Raw genomic sequence first — 19,574 nt, forward strand, 5'->3', positions numbered from 1 at the left:
GTTTCTGAGTAGATGTGTGAAAAGAGAGGTGGCTTCCTGTCAGTTTGGCATTATTGATATGATCCAACTGCAGAGAAGTTACTGCAACACTTAGCATCTTCAAGGATCTGCAGTTGTTGCACCTCTACTTCGCTTCTTGCTTTTAAGTATACATTATCTTGTGGTGAAGGCATGTTAATGCTGGCATGATGAGCAATATGAAGAAATGTTGTACTAAGTGAAGTTGCTTGCTCCCAGAATATTGTCCTGCTTCATTGTACTGATAATCACTTCTGGAACCAGAAGGAATAGTTTAATTGTTTCAAACTGTATTGAATTCACCAGCACCATTGAACTAGTTTGGACTATGCCTCAATAAAATACCTTATGCACATCCTGTAGACCATGACTTAGTATTTGCTATTGTAAAGAACTTAACTCCTGGGAGCAACCTTTTATATGCTTGTAGTAATTAAGCTTTAATATACTATAGCATGTAATGTGCACTGTGTCTTTTGCCTTGTATTCTTTTTAGTGTCTTACTGGATTTTTCTGTGTAGAGCAATATGAATCTAAACTAATGTAAATGATGGAGCCCAGAAGAAAGAAGCAATACTTATGAGTTACAATCAGTGTGAAGCACACAACTCCCACTGTGGAATTTGTGCACCTACCCTCACACTCTGCTTTGAAACATACCCTGAAAAAAAAAATAGTGTCTCAAACTAATTTTGTAATTCCAATTCTATAGTTGTGTGAATGACATGGCACATTTTAAAAGACCATTATGCTAACAGTAGTGCATTTCATCTGGGCATAGCATGAAACAATCAAAAATAATAGCTGGTTTTATTTAAAAATGTGGTAGCTATAGTCAGCAGTACCACATAGATAATGTATTAATAGTACTCAAAAAAATACTATAACTTCCTGATTACTAGATGGTATTGCTGCTGTTTCAGTCGCACGGGGAATGGTACAGTACATCTACCACAAGGTTTAAAATGGAGTTATTACAGTTTTTGTCATTTGTTTAGTCAAAATTTTACTGTTTGTGTTTCATTTAATTCAACAATTAATATTTTCTTTTTTTTTTAGACAAGGATGATTGCAGTTACAAGGGTAGCCATCAATCTGAAAAACAAACAAACCAACCAACAAAACAAACAAACAAAACCCAACCAAAAACCAAGAAAAAAAAACACAACACAACAAAAAACAACAAAACAAAGCACCACCACCACCACAACAAAAAAGAGTTTTATTGAATCAGATATTTCATTGATGCAGGGATGAAATGTTCAAGAGATCTCTGATAATGGGATTAATCTCACCTAACTTTATCAATCTAAATATTATTAATAGATGTCTTGGAGCATAAGTCTTATGAGGAGCAGTTGAGGGAGCTGGAGTTGTTTAGCCTGAGAAAAAGAGGCTGAGGGGAGATCTTATTGCTGTCTAGAACTACCTGAAAGGAGGTTGTAGCATGAAAGGTGTTGGATTCTTCTCCCAAGTAGCAAGGAGATTGCCTCAAGTTGAGTCAAGAGAGGTTTACATTCAATATTAGGAAAAAAATCTTCACAGAAAGGGTTGTCAGGCTTCCCAGGGAAGTGGTGGAGTCACCATCCCTGGAGGTGTTTAAAAGGTATTTAAATGAGGTTCTGAGGGACATGGTTTAGTGGTAGAGTTAGGTTAGGATATGGTTTGACTTGATGATCCTGAGAGTCTCTTCCACCTGAAACGATTCTATGATTCCATGATCTCCTTTTAGTTATTGAAATTCATGCCATGATTTCAAGGAAAGAGAGACAGTTATTGAAAGTAGCTTCCATTCTAAGACAGATGAGTCCCACCTTCAATGCTGTCTAAAATTTAACCTTGAAAGTAAGAAGGAATAAGAACATAACTGAGGCTACTGATAAGGAAAGTTCTTAAAAGAACTCTTCCAGTATGCGTCTCTAACGATTCTAGTTCTTAGTCTTTATATAGCACTGCTAAAATGTTGTCACCCTTGCCTATTTTCTGTGCTGTACTTGCTGGGCATCTCCGTATGCCTTAGTTTAGATTCTTTTACTGAACCTCTTCCATCTAAATAAGATTATTTCTCAGAAAAGACTGATGGTTATACAAATATACAAAAAGATACATCATCTACTGTATAAATGCTGGGTCTAGATTAAAAGTTTGAAGTTATGTCCATTTACGACTTTAGCAACAATGGAAGACAGCTCAGTTTCAAGACGTGCAAAGCAAATTGTGCAGCAATGCCACTTAGCAAGTGGCCTACCAATAAATACATACAGTGTAACGATGGTTCAGACTCTAATGTTGATTGGTTGTTTTTTTCAATGTAGTTCTCAGAGAAGATAGCTAACTATTCTAGAAAGCTACAGGAAATATCTCTGATCCATGTGGTCACGGATGGCTGTGTCCTTTTCAGGAAAGACAGGCCAGCCAGGCATGGTGGTGGAGTTGCTCTTTATGTGAGAGAACAACTACAATGTATTAAGTATTGTCCAGGCACAGATGAAGAGAGAGTTGAGAATCTATGGGTGAAAGCTAAGGGGCAGGCTGGCAAGGGTGATACTATTGTGGGCATCTAGTATAGGCCACCAGATCAGGGTGAGGAAGTTGAGGAGGCCTTCTACAGACAGCTGAGAGCACCCTCACAATCACAGGCCATGGTTGTGGTGGGGGATTTTAACTTCCCTGATGTTTGTTGGAAGGACTACTCAGCCAGCCAGCCACACTCTAGGAGGTTCCTCCAGTGCCTTGATGATAACTTTCTGATGCAAAGGGTGGAGGAGCCGACTAGAAGAGCTACATTGCTAGACCTCATCCTCACTAACAAGGAGGGTCTGGTTGAAGCGGTAAGGGTTGAGGGCTGCCTTGGTTGCAGCGACCATGAGATGGTGGAGTTCAAGATCTCATGTGGCTGGAGCAGGATAGCAAGCAGAATTGCAACCCTGGATTTCAGCAGGGCACACTTTGGCCTTTTCAGGCAATTGCTGGGGGAAATCCCATGGGCAAGGCTGCTTGAAGATAAAGGGGCCCAAGGTAGTTGGTTAGCGTTCAGGGACTGTTTCTACCAGGCACAAGATCAGAGCATCCCGACACATAGGAAGTCAAGGAAGGGAGCCAGGAGACCTGCGTGGTTAAACAGGGAGCTGCTGGGTGTGCTCAAGTGGAAGAAGAGAGTTTATAGGTCATGGAATGGAGGGACTGGCCACTTGGGGAGAATATAAGGCTGTTGTCAGAGGGTGTAGGGAGGCAACTAGGAAAGCTAAGGCCTCCTTAGAATTAAACCTGGCAAGAGGGGTCAAGGACAACAGGAAGAGCTTTTTACAATATGTGGCAGATAAAACTAATACCAGAGGCAATGTAGGCTCACTGATGAATGAGGTGGGTGCCCTGGTGACAGAAGATACAGAGAAGGCAGAGTTACGGAATGCCTTCTTTGCCTCTGTCTACTCTGCTGAAGGCTGTCCTGAGTAGCCCAGTACCCCTGAGACCCCAGAGGAAGGCAGGACAATGGAGGAGCTTGCCTCAGTTGATGAGGACTGTGTTAGGGAGCAATTAGGCAATCTGGACATCCATAAATCCATGGATCTGGAAGGGATGCACCCGTGAGTGCTAAGGGAGCTGGCTGAGGTCATTGCTGGACTGCTCTCCATCATCTTTGCCAAGTCTTGGGAAACAGGAGAGGTGCCTGAGGACTGGAGGGAAGCAAATGTCACTCCAGTCTTCAAAAAGGGCAAGAAGGAGGACCCGGGTAACTATAGACCGGTCAGCCTCACCTCTGTCCCTGGGAAACTGATGGAACGACTTATCCTTGGTGCCATCTCAAGGCATATCAGGGATGGGAGTGTCATTAGGGGCAGTCAACATGACTTCACCCAGGAGAAGTCATGCTTGACCAACCTCAGTGATTTTTATGAGGACATAACAAGATGGATGGATGATGGCAGAGCAGTGGATGTGATCTACCTTGACTTCAGCAAGGCATTTGGCACAGTCTTCCGCAGCATCCTCACAGCTAAGTTGAGGGAGTGCCGTCTGGATGACTGTGTAGTGAGGTGGACTATCAACTGGCTGAAGGGAAGAAGCCAGAGAGTCGTGGTCAATGGGACAGAGTCTAGTTGGGGGCCTGTATCTAGTGGAGTGCCTCAGGGGTCAGTACTGGGGCCTGTATTATTGAATATATTCATCAACGATTTGGACAAGGGAATAGAGTGTACTATCAGCAAGTTTGCTGATGACACCAAGCTGGGAGGAGTGGCTGACATGCCAGAAGGCTGTGCTGCCATCCAGCGAGACCTGGACAGGCTGGGGAGTTGAGTGGGGAAAAATTTAATGAAATATGAAAAGGGCAAGTGTAGAGTCTTGCATCTGGGTAGGAACAATCCCAGGTTCCAGTACAAGTTGGGGAATGACCTATTAGAGAGCAGCGTAGGGGAAAGGGACCTGGGGGTCCTGGTGGACAGCAGGATGACCATGAGCCAGCACTGTGCCCTTGTGGTCTGGAAGGCCAATGTCATCCTGGGGTGTATTAGAAGGGAGGTGGTTAGTAGGGCTAGAGAGGTTCTCCTTCCCCTCTACTCTGCCTCTTCCACATCTGGAATATAGTGTCCAGTTCTGGGCCCCTCAGTTCAAGAAAGACAGGGAACTGCTGGAGAGGGTCCAGCGTAGGGCAACAAAGATGATTAAGGGAGTGGAGCATCTCCCTTATGAGGAAAGGCTGAGGGAGCTGCATCTCTATAACCTGGAGAAGAGGAGACTGAGGGGTGACCTCATTCATGTTTACAGATATATAAAGGGTGAGTGTCATGAGGATGGAGCCAGGCTCTTCTCAGTGACAACCAATGATAGGACAAGGGGTAATAGGTTCCAACTGATACACAAAAGGTTCCACTTAAATTTGAGAAGAAACTTCTCAGTAAGGGTGACAGAACACTGGAACAGGCTGCCTAGGAAGGCTGTGGAGTCTCCTACTCTGGAAACATTCAAAACCTGCCTGGATGCCTTCCTGTGTAACCTCATCTAGGTGTTCCTGCTCTGGCAGGGGGATTGAACTAGATGATCTTTTGAGGTCCCTTCCAATCCCTGACATTCTGTGATTCTGTGATTCTACTGAAGTTTTTGTATACTGAAAATTTATTAGAAAGAATGTTTTATATATTCTAATAACATGGAAAGATATCAGCCATCAAACTTTCTAATGCTGTCTCCACCCAAGAAACATAATTTGAATCTAACATGTAACACGTGTGATAATTGAAAGCAGGATACAAATAAATATCACCGAACAGCAGAAATGAGTAAAAAATAAATAGTTGTAAGGAATTAGTCCTGCTCCAAAGAGTCAGTTCGCAAATTGTCTTACAGTTCAAACCTCCAACTATCAGATTCTCCATCAAATATCTTTAAGTTCAGCAAAATATGGAAGACCTACAATTCATAATCAAAACCTTAGCTCACTTCTGATGCTTTGTGGGAAGGTAGAATATGGTATTCCTTATCTAGGTCACAATATTACTGTATTGTGCAGCCAGTCATCCATGTGCTACCAAAAAGATATTGAACAACCTCATGTTTTGCGGTAGTTTCAGGTAAACAGAAGTGAATGAACAGATATTTACATATAACTGTATTTTACTGAGGGTAGCATGTATACTTAAAACATCAGAAAGATATAATCCAGAGAGTCAATAGATCAAAATTAACACATTGTCAAAGTTACTATCAGATATCTGCTCTCCACTGACATATGAAAAACTTCCTCATATCCTATCTGAACTTTTCATTGAACAATCTATAGAAAGAGATCTGTAAACGATACTATAGAATTTTTGTGACCATATTTGAATTTTTATTATAATTATTATTAATTTTTTTTTTTTTTTTTTTTAACTACGCATCTCAAGTGTGCACTAATTCCCATTTGTGCTTCACTGCTTATATTTCAGCCAGTCTGGAAACTCAGTTTTGTCTGTATAGCTACTATTGTTCCTGATTCTTTCCTGAGCTTTAATTTTCCAATGTCAGGTTGGATGAGGCTTTGAGCAATCTGTTCTAGTGAAAAATATCCCTAACTGTGACAGGGGATCTTTAAAGGTCCCTTCCAACACAAACCATTCTCTGATTCAGTCTGTGATTCTTGAGAGTACAACTAAATTCAGGGGTGATTTCTGCATTTTCACTGTGTGACATTTTTATTGCTCTTGGATGTGTGATTTCATATCTAGTCACCAAGTGAATCTAGCTTAGCAAATGGACTTAGTTTTGTGAGGCATCCAAGAAGTGTGAAACAGAGGTTTCCAAACTGTATATTGTGTTCCACAAGTGGCTTACAAATTATTTTATTATCATAGACTAATGGAACTGCCTTCTCCTATGTTCATGCTGGTAAAGTGCATTAAATTTCTGTTAAACACATTAAATCATATTAAATTTACCTGTATTCAATTTACGTGGCAGTAATTGCCATGTGTTCTATATGTTCGTGCGTGAACAAGCAAGAAAGTCAAAAGATAATCTGACGTGTGACCCGTGTCATGAGAAGCATTGTCCTGAGGAATGTATTTATGGAACTGGAATTGTTAAGGAAAATATGACTAAAAGTTTTTTGAGCTTGCTATTACATGATTAGTTTCTGAGGTAACCTGAACTAGAAATGTTACAAAATTATAAAATTTTATCAAGATCTTAGAAGCTTTTAAAGTATTTTGCTTGATTTCATGGCCTGAATTAGGCCTGAATTCATGGTCTGAATTAAGGGATAAACATATAAATATATTTTATGATAAAAACATATATTTGGAAAAATCAGGGATATTATCTGCAACAACTTTTTTTTTGAATGTGTGTCTCAGAATGCGTATAGATTAGCTATATATATTGCTATTAAATGTAATGAGTTCCTGTCTTTTTTTTCCCCTTTTCCTACACCTTCCTATACGTGCAGAACTCCCTAATGTTTGAGATACATACAAATGAGACATTAGCTGAAGCTTTCTGTCTTACAGCTCTGATTTACTTTGCCATGTACTTATCTTCTCAATTGTGAGGATATACAGTGTGTTTTAAAAAGATGGATCCAATTTCAAAGATATAGTGACTTCAAACTGGGTCCATCTTTTTGAAACACCCTGAATATGCATACTTTCATGAGCTGCTTGAATAGACATGCATCTCTAAATAACAGATGGATACATTCTTCTTGGTATGCTCATAGGCCTGTTTTATTTTTCTCTGTCCTCTTTGTTCACTACATTCAGTTCTTTTAATTCAAAACATTTCCCTTCCTGTACATATTAGAGTGAGTGTTTGTCAAAGCATAACTTTAGCTAATGACACTACAGGTCTCATAAGAAATAATTCAATTGCTGCTTTAATAAGCAGCATATTTAATAAATCCGTATAGACTCTGTAGAAATTGCTCATTACTTTGCTCTGGTTAAATATCAATGTGTATAAAACCCCAAAGCTTTATGAGCCTTTGCGGTAACTCTTTGCCAAGAGCAGTGATGGGGCAAATTAATTTTTATTCCCAACAGAAGATTTTGCTGCTGGGGTCATACTGCATTTACTACTATCACATCTATATTTTGTGGTTTTAAATACATTGTATTTGTGAAAATAAGTATATGTGAACAAAGTATAAGATCTTACAAAAATAAAGTCTGTACACTGACCCATCTGAATTGATTTAATGTGTCTCAGAGTATCCTGAGATACAAAATCATGCTCACAGTACATCTTAAATCAGAAGTAACTCACTTAAGAATACGTTCACTGCTTCTTAAAAGAACTGCTTAATTTGCTTATTAATTTGTGAAATCTTACGTTCTGTGAGAAAGAGTGAACATTTACAGATCTAGTGATTGCCTCGGCTTGTGGAGTTAGGGTTGTCAAGTTTTTGGTAGGATTTTTTACTGTCTGGGTATGGTTTATTGATCTCCAAGAATGGGATGGGAGAGTGGAAAAAATGTGCCTATGTGAAGAAGTTCATCTATTTTGACTGCAAAGCTGTAACATGTCTGTGGTTAAGGGCAAAGAATGAAATAAGGGCAAACAAAGTATTTTTCTTACAGAGCAGTACCCATTTGTACCTAAGAAAAATAGCCAACCCTAACCATATTGCAAGTCTTCATATATAGTAGAAAGAACAATGTAGTAGAAATAAATGAGACTAGTATCTGTAGATTTTTGAGTTTAACAGCTAAATTCTCAGTATAATGGCAGATTAAGGATTAGCAGGCAAGGAAGAGGAAAGATGGAGACTGAAACACAGATGCAGTTTATGGACATGATAGAAAGTTTTGGCAGAAAGAGTTTGCTGAGTTAGTGGCAGAAGGGTTTTTTCGTGATTCTTGACAGGTGCCTTATCTAGGCTCATATAGGCTTGCAGGCTTAAGAGATACCATTCTCAGCTTTTTTCTATGAGTGTACTGGTAGAGTGTATGTCTCATCTCTCTTAGGAATGGCCTGTTAAAGTATCTCTGTAGCAACTAATAAGTGCTCTGTTGGATAAAGTGACAATAGTTTGTGCAGAGAATTTAAATTTTCCAACCAGTTTGTGACTTGAGTGACTGGTTTCACATAAAGAAATTAATGTGGGGTTATTTGGGGTTTTTTTCCTGTCTGTTTCATTCCATTTTAAAACTTGTGAAATTGCATTTTAAAACTGCAGTAGGTAAATGTTTTGGTTGCAAGCTCAACCACTAAGTCCAAATAACTAACAAAAGAAATACCAGGCATGAAGTTTACCTGTGCAACTTTAATTCATCCCATTTATCTGTGTGTATAACATAGATGTTGTTTATACTATTGCATTTCATTTTTTGCAATACTACTGAAGCATGCTGTGGAGATGAATCTGCTTTCTGTGGCCCTGACTTCTGTTTTCTGTAGTTCTCTTTTCTTTTTTTTTTTTTTGTTGCAAAGCATAAAACTGTGAACAAAGGAAAAGGAAGGATGTCTAGCTAAATGTTTTCTTTTAGATATAATTTCTGTTCAAGCCTCTGCCACAGAATATCTGTGTGAGAGCGAGCCAGTAATTTAAACCAAAACTTTTACAGATGACTTCTGATTAAGTGTTTATTATATTGAGAAAGAGAGGCTAGGTTTTTGGAAGTGCTGAGCGTTCTTACAGCAGAAGTCCCTAGAAGGTGTATAGGGAGCTATGCAATGTTAAATACTTAAAAAAATGGCCTGTAGGCATTCCGAATTAATAGCTACTATATCTCACAGTGACTTAATCTCACATCTGTAAAATGGGATGATATTACATCTTCAGTCTGCTTGTAAAATAACTTATGTATTTGTGAATCTTTTGCATGCGATAGCGATGAACGCTGCAGAAAAACACATAAGAAAAATATGTTGATTTTAAGGAAAGATAAACTACATGAAGCCATGCTGGGAGTAATGGCAGTGAAACACCACTGAATGACATTCCCAATTGTGAGGAAAAAGTAGTTTGTCACTATTAACTTAAGAACTATATCGTACCATCTATATAATAGGGGCTGAATTATGGCTGCATGACCAACCTTTTGATTCTTGACACATGAATGCTTTATTCTGCAGCCTGGATATTCCTTTCGTAGGATCTTGTGGGCATGTGTAATCACACAAAACAATGTGCTCATTATAAAGCTTTCAGGTATATTTTTTGTCACACTAATTTATTACTAATCTATAGATAATAAATAACATCTTGAATAAGAGACCCATTTTCGTTTCTAACAATAACGTGGAAGATTTTTTGCTTTCAAATTTTAGTGCCTGTCAAATTTTATGTCTGTTCAGAAATGTGCTTTATTTTTGTATATATATGCTAACCCCAAATCAATTTTTGACAAATCTACAAGCATTTAAATTGCTGTTAGTCTTTATTTACTGTAAATTGTATATGTGTGCTGTTACTACATTTTGACTTACAATGGCTAAGCTTAAAGAAACGACAAAAAAGAGAGAATTTCTGACAAGTTTTACTAAGTTCTAGCAAATCAAAAGCTTAATTGTATTACACATTAATAAAACTTATTGGATAATATATTTACATCTATATCTATGTATTCATATTTAGCTTGATACTTTGCAAATTGCCTTACCTAAAATCTAGTGTTAAATTATTATGAAAATAAAGAAGATATTTCATAGAGAGACATGGAGTACCTCACTTCTTGATAGCAGTTTATAATTTCCTTCATCAAAATTAACTGAGGCTATTCTGTCAGTGTGGTTGGGTTACTTTTGTTCTTCCACAGCTGCATAGCAGTGTTTTAAAAATTTTCTATTCATTTTATGTTTTTTCAGCTATCGTGACTGGTTGTCTTGTACCATTCCCCTTGAGTGTATGTGTGTATTTATTATTTTAAATAATAACATTATATGTCCAGATAGGGGTCCCATTAACATCGTATTTCACTAGAAACTGACAAAAATTGCATCAAAGAGTTAAGCTTCATAAATGATATGTTGTTTTGTTATTGAGTGGTGGTTGCTGGTTCTTCTCTTTTCACCCTATTGTGAATTTTTCACCACTTTGCATGACAGAGCAAGAAAGCTGAAATGCTCAGCTTCACACATCATGTTTCTGAGAGGCTTAATTTCGTATAGTCTATATTTAATGCAAAAAGTAAGAAAACAGATGTAAACACTTAAATAATGTGATTATATACAGAGGCCTGTGACTGTCTCATACCTACGATTTTGTAAAGAGCATGCGAAACTGTTATTTGATTGGAAATTTCAAGGAAAAATGGCTTAAAATTTCCTTGCAGCCTTTCCTGACTAGTGGGTCCCCTATAACAGAACCAAACAAAGCTATTTTTGAACATTCAGTTAAAAGTAATTTAAACTTATGGTTTTGTTGTTTTTCTTCTTGTTTCACTGAGCAGTATATTAATCAATCCTGGAAACCACGTCAAGATTCAAGAAGGTACATTAGGATTCTTCATTGCAAGTGATGCCAAAGAAGTAAAAAGGTAACGAATATATTTTATCTTTGAATTTGAACAAATAATAGTTAATTTCTGTTGGTTTTGGTTTCTGTTTTTGTTGTTGTTTGTTTGTTTGTTTTTCTTTACACCTTGCCTAAGTTTCATTAGTATCCATTTAAAGATTCTCAGGGGAACTAAGTTGGTACTCTAGTGAACCAACCATCTGTGTATGCCATTTTCTTAAAATAACAATTTTATGGCAGATGTGGAAAGAAATGAAGAGTTTTTTTGGTCTGAGTCCTATTACAAAATGTAAAATATTTTGATCTGATTTCTTTATAATTAATTTGACTCAGTGAGCTACAGTTTTGTCTCAGTTTCAGGCTTAGAGTAGTTCTTATTTACATAGACTCTAGTAAATATTTGTTGTGAGCAAGCTACTGTATTCATTCAGTAATTGCATTAGCAGAACAATATTTATGTTACTGTCATTTTTCTTTACTGGAACTAAATACTCTATGGCCTCATAACAATAAATGAAACTACAATGGTGAAATATATCCCAGCCATGGTAGACAACTTCGCCGGATTGTTGTACTTATCTGTATTAGATTTGGGTTGAATGAAAAGGATTTTTATGGTATTGTGTTTTTGGACCAAACCTGTGTACTCATATTTGTTAGGATAATAATATGCTTGAAATAAATAAAAGAGTAGTGTGAAAATATAATTTTTAAAATAAATAATTATTCAATGTCTATAAGTTTGTTGGGTTTTTTTTGAAGAATATTTGCAGCTGAATACTTCCTCATAATTTGTATTTTTTGTAAGTCATGCTATCAAGAATCTGATTTTTAATACATCCTATACTTAGAAGGTTAAAATATTCAAATTATAACCCTTACTAGGTCCTAATCTTTTTATGAATAAATTACAGTGAAAATAATATTTAAGCAAGGCATGTTTGCCACAAATATGTAAAGAAAATCAAAACAGTGAAATCACTAAGAATTCTGTTTTCATCAAAAGAGTTTTTAACTAGGTGAAGCATATAAAACAGCACAGCAGAGCTTCTGTCCTCTCATACTTCTAGCACCATCTTTGGAGTACTTGCATCCAGCACTGCCTCAGGTTCACTGCCTTTCAGCATATAGTTCTTTTCCTCTCTGTTGTTTTTCTCCATTTGAATATACAGAACCACCTTCACATTTCTGTACTGAGATGTTAGCTTTTTTCATTTATAAGGCATTTTACACTCTCCTATGAAATTATTTCAGACTCTAAGTAAAAATTACCTGGCCTGACATTTTTGACAGGGAGAAGCTGAGGTTTATTAGTGAGTTTAGAGAAAATACATACATCATTAATCTAGCATGTTTTGTCTCATAGCAAGCTGAAACAAAATTCCCAGTTTTGCCTTGCTTTTTGCAGAAGGCTTTCTTTAGAAACATGTTGCTTCCGTTATCATATTTCTTAGCTATCCAATGCAAAGTAAATGATTATCAAATGTGTTTCAACTAATAAAACAAATTATGTGAAATGCTGATTTCACCCTTTTGAGCTGTGAGTCAGATTCAGAAAATTGTTCTAAACTTGAAGTATTTTGAAGGGGAAAAACAAGTTTGTTTGGTTATTTTTTTAATAAAGCAAAATTAAACACGTTATATACCTGAAATTCAAATTAAGTTATTCTGTTTTTATGTTACATGCTCCTTTAAGCTAAATCTATTCATATTTATCAAATATGTAATCCACAATGAAATGTAACATGCAATATTCAATTACTTTTTCTTGCTAGAATTACTTTTGCATTTTTAGAATAATAGTCTCACATTAAAACAATTATACATATAAAAAATATGTCTAGTTAATTAGCTTCATGTAAAATATTGAGTGTTGAAATATAATGAAAACTATATGAATTGCATCTTATTATTTTTTATTCATTTACACGTTGGTACTAACATCAGAAATCCACTTAATTCAACCCAATTATAAAGAAGGATAATTTTATTGCAGCAATCACTTCAGGCGTTTGCTCTTGACTTTTCAGATAGGATTGAAAGTACTTTTTAGGACACTTGTCCTCCAGTGGACTTCAGAAAAATGGTCTGTAGAAATTACCTGTGTCAAATTTGTGTAATGAAGTTTTGTGAGGGAACCTTTGTGATACTGGATTCTTTTTCAATACAGGAGTTTACAGCTGAATTGGGGAGAAATTGTAAAAATTGGAGGCAGTTTTCTTCTCCTCGTTTATACCTTGACATTGTCTCATTTTTTGAAAGATATTTTATTCTCATGACCTTGGGAGGCACTTTGTTTTCTTTTTTGTTGGAATGTGAATATTTTGAAGACCAGAAACTTTCTGCAGTGAAGTATACAAATGGTGAAGGTTTTTTCATTTTACATTTTGCTTATTGGATATAGTAAGACATTTTCACAGTCTGAAAGAGTAATCTTTCCGGAAGATTCATGGACAAATTAAGTCTGCTACATCTAGAACTTATATCTTCCATCAGTAGCTTGCATGCTCTCTTGATTTTAGAAATATTGATGACATTGTGAGGTCTTACTGCAAATTTAAAGTTGGATTCTGGTCCATATCTCATATGCTAGACCTGCTGCATTTCTTCTGATGCCCCATTTTACCTGGACCAGTATTCAGAGGTGTAAAATAACTTAAAAAAATTCATAATTATTTGAATTAGGTGTTCAGTTCATATTTCTGAACTTTTATTTTAATATAGTTCCACCTGTGGTGGACACTGTCTCCTTAATCTAAAAAAATCAGTAGCGATTGTCCTAGCTAAACTGCCAAATGCTGCATTTATTCAGAGGCTATGTATTAATATTGGGGGGGGGGGAGGGTTGTTTGTTTGTTTGCCCTTTTTTTATGGTGCTTTGTTTTTTGTGGGGTGTTTTTTTGTTTGTTTGGTGGGTTTGTTTTGTTGTGTGTGTTTGTTTGTTTGTTTTATTTTTTTTTTTAATTTTTGTAATTTGGTCTATAGATTGTTCTGTTCCAGTGACCTCCATAGTGTTGTAGCAATCCAACCATCCTACATTTATGAATAGCGCTGTCAGCAAAACCCATGGGTGGTTACAAAGTGGCACTTTTGGTTCTTACTGCCAGTTTGCTTTGAGCAGTATGCAATGAGAGAACGTTGTGAAGATAGGTATGGAGCTGACATATCCTGCGTATGGATAAGTACAGGGAAATTTCAGCAGGTTAAAAAATATGTTTAATTCATGATGCCAGCAAGAATAATGGTAAGCAGTAACTGTCCAGTTAGAGGCCAGCTGTCTGATCTTCATGAAATGTGTCACAGCAGCCTTACATGACATGTTGACTTGACAGGCATGATTAAAATTTCCTGTGGGCAGTCTGATGCATATTTATTAAAATGAACTTTTGCTTTAATCTTATATAATGTCAAATGTTTACCGTTTCTCACTTCCACAGTTCTCCTTGTGCTTCACCTAGTGGTGAGCCATTTGATACAAGAGTAGAAGTTCATAACCAAAAACATTAAATGGAAGCCTAGATGGTTCACCTTGCTAATTGCATATTTTTGTTTGAAATTTTGGCTTTTGTCTGTTCAGAACCAAGATGCTTCTGCTCTGTTTGGATATAAAACCAGAAAAAGAGTCTGAACCAAGATTATTTCAGTTCTTTCATTTATATGTTCCTTTAGGAACTCACTTTTAGTGGATTTTTCCCTTTCTGGTTTTGGTTGTGGTTTGTTTTTGTAAATAACGTATCTGATGTTATTGTCATGTCGATTTCATGGCAATCTCTCGTATTCAAAATGAAGTTCTATGTGTGACCAGGCTGAAAAAACGGCCCAGGGTGCTAGAAATTATTTACCCAAAAAGAAAAAAATAAAAAAATCTGGTATATCCAATAAGAAAAGACAATTAATTATATATATATTTTATTCATTGGATGCTGCTTTTTCTAAGATGAAAGACAAATGAACTGATATACTGAGTTATAATTATTATCTGTTCTCCCAATTAATTTTCAAATAAAAGTATATTAAAAGAAACACTAATTTGAAGTCATATGTTTGAGATAAATGGTCTTTCTTGCAGCAAATATTTCCTACTTTAAATGTTTAAACCTTTTCAAAGATTAGAGGAAATTAGTGCTGGCTTGTTTTGTTAATTTGGCACTGCAACAAGAGGAAATGTGGGACTAATTTCATTGGTATGGATTAAGATATGTGTCAATTTTTCCATTCTGTCTCTGTAGGGCATTTTTTTACTGCAAGGCCTGTCATGATGACATCACGGATCCCAAAAGGATAAAAAAATGTGGCTGCAAACGGCGTAAGTAATATTTTTATCACTCCTTTGCTCTCCTTTTCATGAACTGAAGAATATCTCTATATGCATTTCCATGTTTTACACCATGGTACAGAAAAGCTAAGAAATAAATGCACAGCAACGTAGTAAGTTCTATTTACATTTCTGAAGTACACATATTTTTGTTACATTTTACACCTGTTTCTTCATTAAAAATTCCATTAGAGTCCAAAGCTAACAAAACCTTAAAAATTAAATCAAACTAGATCTAATTGTGAAAGTTTCTGAGTTAAGAATGAGCTAACAGTGATATTCTGCTCTCATTTGTACCTTGCAAAAAGCCAGTAATTTCAATAATTTTCTGTAAAGATCTTCTGTCTATCTTGCTGAACATGATTCTATAAAAGAAGAAACTAGGGAATATAATTCCATCATATAACTATTAAAATAAAGTATTATTGAAATAAAGTGTCAGTTTTACTGGAGGATGGGATTGTCTGGAAGAAATTAAATATTAGTGCCTCTTACATATATCCTTTTAGAAGATTCTGTAGCTGTAATGCTAGTATTTGGTTTAGTTAAATTCTTAGGTCTACTCTTTACAATTGTTTGGAAAATTTCACATGAAGAAGTAATTGAGTTTTGGAATTGAGATCAGGCTTTGCATCTGTATTTTTATAAATATATAGAAATTAGTATTTTATCTATATATTCTTTGTATGAAGTATCACAACCACATTTGGCGAAATGTGTGTTTGACCCACGTGCATTTGCAATACTGATATCAAAAGGATTTAGGGACTCATTTCTCAGTGGATAGCTGAATATTTATGTGCATTCCATGGTATTCTGCCATGAAAAAGATCATTCAGTTCATAAGTACTGATTAGGTAAATTGAAAGATCTCAGAAAAGTTTGATCATGTCTATTTTACCATTACTTTTAAAAGGGAATAAAGTTTTATTTATAGATTCAGTCATAGTGTTATCACTGTACTGTCTTAGAGGACTGGACCTTGTCTGCCTTTAAGGGATGCCTGAAATTAATGAATTCTTGAAGATGTTTTTTTTTAAAAAAATATGTCACTGGAGTTTTTAAAGAAACTCCTCTCCTCACAAAAATCAGGAGTGTGGATCAAAGTAGTATAATTGAGAGAAAGCTGAAACACTGTCAGAAAATGGTATTTATACTCCCAGTAGCCACAAGGAGAGCAAAGCACATGGAAAGCATGCCTGATGTGGAAGGAATGTATGCATTGCCTAACATATTGGAAGAAAATTGTTCGAGAACAGTTTATCCATGTGAGAATGTGAATTTAGAACTGCTGCCAAAGCCAATGGGGCTGCCAAGTAAGTTCTGGTAAAGCCAGTTACAGATGCCTAGGGGTGCCTGTAACTTCAAACCCAATCTGTTTTCCAAATTACTCCGCAGTTAAAGAGAAATATGTTACCTGTTTAATTTTATCTAATGTTGTCAAAAAAAGACCTATTTTATTTGCATTTTCTTCTCTACTTCTCCTTCACAGTGTATGCTTTTCACACATGTGCTGATCAAAAGAAATAAATAAATTCCTAAAGATCTGTCATTTTAATGTGAGATCCACGCTTTTCATTGAAATCTGTTAGAATATAGGAATCAGGAATTCACAGTATAAAGGGCAAGAGCCCAATATTATACAATAATTGTAATCTCCTCAGTACTAGGAAACCAGGGAGAAAACAAAGTATCCCGTGACCCAGCCGACACAGTGGATATATTACCAGCAGTAGGGCCATGGAGAGGTGAGAGTGACAACTTCTGTGTGCAGCACTAGGAAATGTTCCAAATGGCATGGTCACATGTATCGGTCCAGTAAATGAAAGGGTGTTGGATAGATGAAGAAACAAAATGATGGGTTTAGTGAGGCTGAAGGAGGTAGTTGTCAGAGCTGCTGCAGTGAGCACTGAACACTAAGGAGGGAACCCTCTGAGTCAAGTGAAAAAGATTAAAAAAAGGTCAGTGTGAGTAAAATCTGAAATTTCTCTTTCATTGTCTCCCCTCTCTCCCTCCCCCCATTTGCCCTCTCCCCTCTCCTTTCTGACATACACACACATGTGGTCACAGACACCATGATAGCTGGCAGCTCTCGGTACAGCTGAGAACAGCTTCCACTTAGGAGCATGATCACAATTGTTAAGCATAAAACAGTTGCTTTGCTTTTAAGTTCTGTCAATCAGCAAGAAATTTAAAGGAAAAATTCCAACAGTAATTAGTGATTTTTTGGTCTCTCAAATTTTGATAACAATCTTGACATCCCTTTTATGGGACCTGATTCTCTTTTAAAGGTAAGTCCATAGTACAGTCTATTATTCACAAAAAATGCCTTAGCTTTGGCTTTCAAATAACTGATGACTTTTGAAAATCTCAACTATGTTATCCATCTGTAGGCTACACAAATCATTGGTCTTAACACTGAAGTTTAACCAAAACAATGCATAAACTAAGAAAACTCTTTGCCTATTGAATTAGGAAACTGTTAACTGATCTGTCAACAGCTAATATGTCAATTTGATTTTCAATGACATTTCAAATAGTCACATATTGCATATATGTAGTCCTATATGATAAATATATTTTTTAATTAGTGAGTAACACATCAGTTAGAGGCAGCTGAATGCAGAAAATATGTAAGATGAAGTGAAAGGTTGCATGTAAAAATACTGACATGTTCAGGTGAATTAAATGTGAAAGAATATCTTTATGTGGAAAACTTAATCATGGTAGCATTAATTAATGCAGCTTCCTGTGACATTTGAAAACCACATTCTTTATATAATGTATCTGAGGTTGCACATCAATTTGGATACCATCTGAACATTATCTTGTGGTATTACTGGGGTCTAAACGTGAGTCTGACCTACATAGTTATTCGTCCAAACCTGTTAGGCCTAACATTAATAATTCAGGGCAGATCAGTATGTTTCCACATGGCCAGGGATAATTAAAGTAACCTTGCTTTCTTTTGCAGTTTCTTTGCCATCCCTTTCTTCTTACCCGTCCCACTCCCTGAATAACATATGAAGGCTAATGTCACATTGTCCAGAGAAATGCTTGTGTGGAAATTTTATTCTCAGATTGTCAATATTTTAAAAAATGTTTCCAATCTCTTTCCTATTCCCTTTAACTGTAGTTTTTGCAGCAAGGGGCCAAATACATATATATATTTATACAAAATGCAACCACGTTGGAATGAAATCTCTAAACCGGATGACCTCCTACTCCTGTTTCTTTCATTTTGTGCAACAGCTATGGTCTAATTCTCTATATATTTTTTCCAGTGACAGTGCTTGCTGTGAACAGTGGGGGTTGAACCCCAGAGGAGACATATCATGTGTACGTTGATGTGTTTGAAGGAATTTCTTGTAATCTATGACAATTGACAAACTTTTGATTTATTTTTCCTCTTGCTGCCTTGGAACACGGCCCCTACTATATTTTAACTGCACACTGATAGTGATCTATTGTGAGTAAAAATGGGTTCCCTGTAGCCCAGAGTGCGGTCCAACCTGTCTTTCTCTAGCAGAGAGTATTTTTGTTCAGTATTTTGGTTCTTTTCTTTATTTATGTTGCATGTAGCAGTGACGTCATACCCACAAGTTTCTCATCGTTTACACCCACGGAGATTAGGGTGACGTTGAAGAAAATACAGCAGTTTTCCCCTCTTCCACATTTTTGCCCCTTTTTTTCCCACAACCTTATTTTTTATCCCTATTTGAAAATGAGGTTTTAGCAATGGCATTTCCTTGAAATTATTCTATCGCTATTTCGTGAATTTTTAGGGTAATCAGGCTGGGGTAATTGCCACTATAGCACTGTTTGCCTGGTTAAGTGCAATTCATAGTCAGACCCATGTTCAATTTTATTGTACCTTGTCTTTTCCGTTGCATAGCTGACACAAAGAGCAACACAGCAATGTTTTACTGTCCTTATCTGCCTTTCTCCTCATTGGGAAAAAAAAAAAAAAAAGGAAAAAAAAGGGTAAATCCACACAATTAATTAAATGTGAGGCCAACTTCTAATGTATAAACCTACAGATATGTTCAACAGGAAAAAAACTACAGTGATTATTTTCCCCAGCTTGCTTGCTTTGAAATTAGTTACATGAGTAGAGCCACACTGACTTTTCAGGACCTAAGCTATGAAGTTTTACTTTTTTATTTATATATAGAATAAAAACTTTATAGACCACTTCATCTCAATCTAAGTCATACCACTTTAAAGCGTACAGAACCTATGAAGGCTCTCATCAGCCACTTTTAGTGTATACAGTCATATTAATTTAAACAAACACAGCATTTGGGA

The 19,574-nt window shown here is 36.3% G+C and overlaps 1 protein-coding gene across 8 annotated transcripts in view; it reads left to right on the top strand.

Moving 5' to 3' along the window:
* KCNMA1 (potassium calcium-activated channel subfamily M alpha 1) overlaps nucleotides 1-19,574 on the top strand; it is a gene marked incomplete at its 3' end in the record, with an annotated part of 468,462 nt that overhangs the window by 351,702 nt on the left and 97,186 nt on the right. For all 8 annotated transcript variants that reach the window (XM_080347450.1, XM_080347452.1, XM_080347453.1 and 5 more), the window contains 2 exons: nucleotides 10,887-10,973; nucleotides 15,181-15,257. In XM_080347450.1, coding sequence (XP_080203576.1) covers nucleotides 10,887-10,973; nucleotides 15,181-15,257 — 164 coding nt within the window. The remainder of the gene's footprint in view (nucleotides 1-10,886; nucleotides 10,974-15,180; nucleotides 15,258-19,574) is intronic.

Source organism: Nesoenas mayeri (genome assembly GCF_963082525.1).
Source record: "Nesoenas mayeri genome assembly, chromosome: 7".
Classification (NCBI taxonomy): domain Eukaryota; kingdom Metazoa; phylum Chordata; class Aves; order Columbiformes; family Columbidae; genus Nesoenas; species Nesoenas mayeri.